Source organism: Corvus brachyrhynchos, unplaced genomic scaffold (assembly GCF_000691975.1).
Source record: "Corvus brachyrhynchos isolate BGI_N302 unplaced genomic scaffold, ASM69197v1 scaffold212, whole genome shotgun sequence".
Classification (NCBI taxonomy): Eukaryota; Metazoa; Chordata; class Aves; order Passeriformes; family Corvidae; genus Corvus; species Corvus brachyrhynchos.
In genome coordinates, this window is record NW_008236768.1 from 344,764 (window position 1) to 345,373 (window position 610).

At 67.5% G+C, this 610-nt stretch overlaps 1 protein-coding gene across 2 annotated transcripts in view; it reads left to right on the forward strand.

Annotated features, from left to right (window-relative positions):
- Positions 1-603, forward strand: part of HOMER3 (homer scaffolding protein 3) — an 11,417-nt gene extending 10,814 nt beyond the window's left edge. For both annotated transcript variants that reach the window (XM_017727517.1, XM_008644982.2), the window contains one exon: positions 263-603. In XM_017727517.1, the coding sequence (XP_017583006.1) occupies positions 263-451 (189 nt within the window). In that variant the 3' untranslated portion in view covers positions 452-603. The remainder of the gene's footprint in view (positions 1-262) is intronic.
- The last annotated feature ends 7 nt before the right edge of the window (positions 604-610 follow it).

The following is a 610-nucleotide window of genomic DNA, read 5'->3' on the forward strand; positions in this document are numbered from 1 at the left end:
GCTCCCGTGGCGGGAGCGGCCCCACCCAGCCAATCCCACCAGCCTGGAGGGGATCCACGTGGGGGGAGCTGCAGTTCCACACCCTCACACCGCGGGCAGGGCCTGGGGTGGGGACAGAGCTCACCCACGGTGGCTCAGGATAGGGACATCCCTCAGGGAAGGACATCCCTGGGGACACAGGGTGGCTGTGGGTGGCAGCAGGGCTGCTTGGGGGAGATCAGGGGCTCTGAGCAGCCACCTCAGTGCCGGCTGTCCCTGGCAGGAGCTGGAGGCCCGGAACGCAGAGCTGGAGCAGCGCCTTCACCTGGCTGAGCAGACCCTGGCCGAGACCCTGGCCGAGAGGGAGAAGATGCACAACGAGGTCACCAAGGTGGCCGAGATCATGGATGTGAAGATCTTCGAGCTCAGTGAGCTCAGGCAGGGACTGGCCAAGCTGGTGGAGAGCAACTGAGCAGCAGCAGAGCCGGAGCAGCCCACTGGGAGCAGGGGCAGCCTCAGCTGGGACTGGGCACCGAGAGCTCCTGTGGTCACAGGGCAGCCTCGTGGCCTGTCCGGGCAGGATTTGCCACCCCACCAGCAGCTGCCTGGGCAGAGGGGGCCACCACACCGC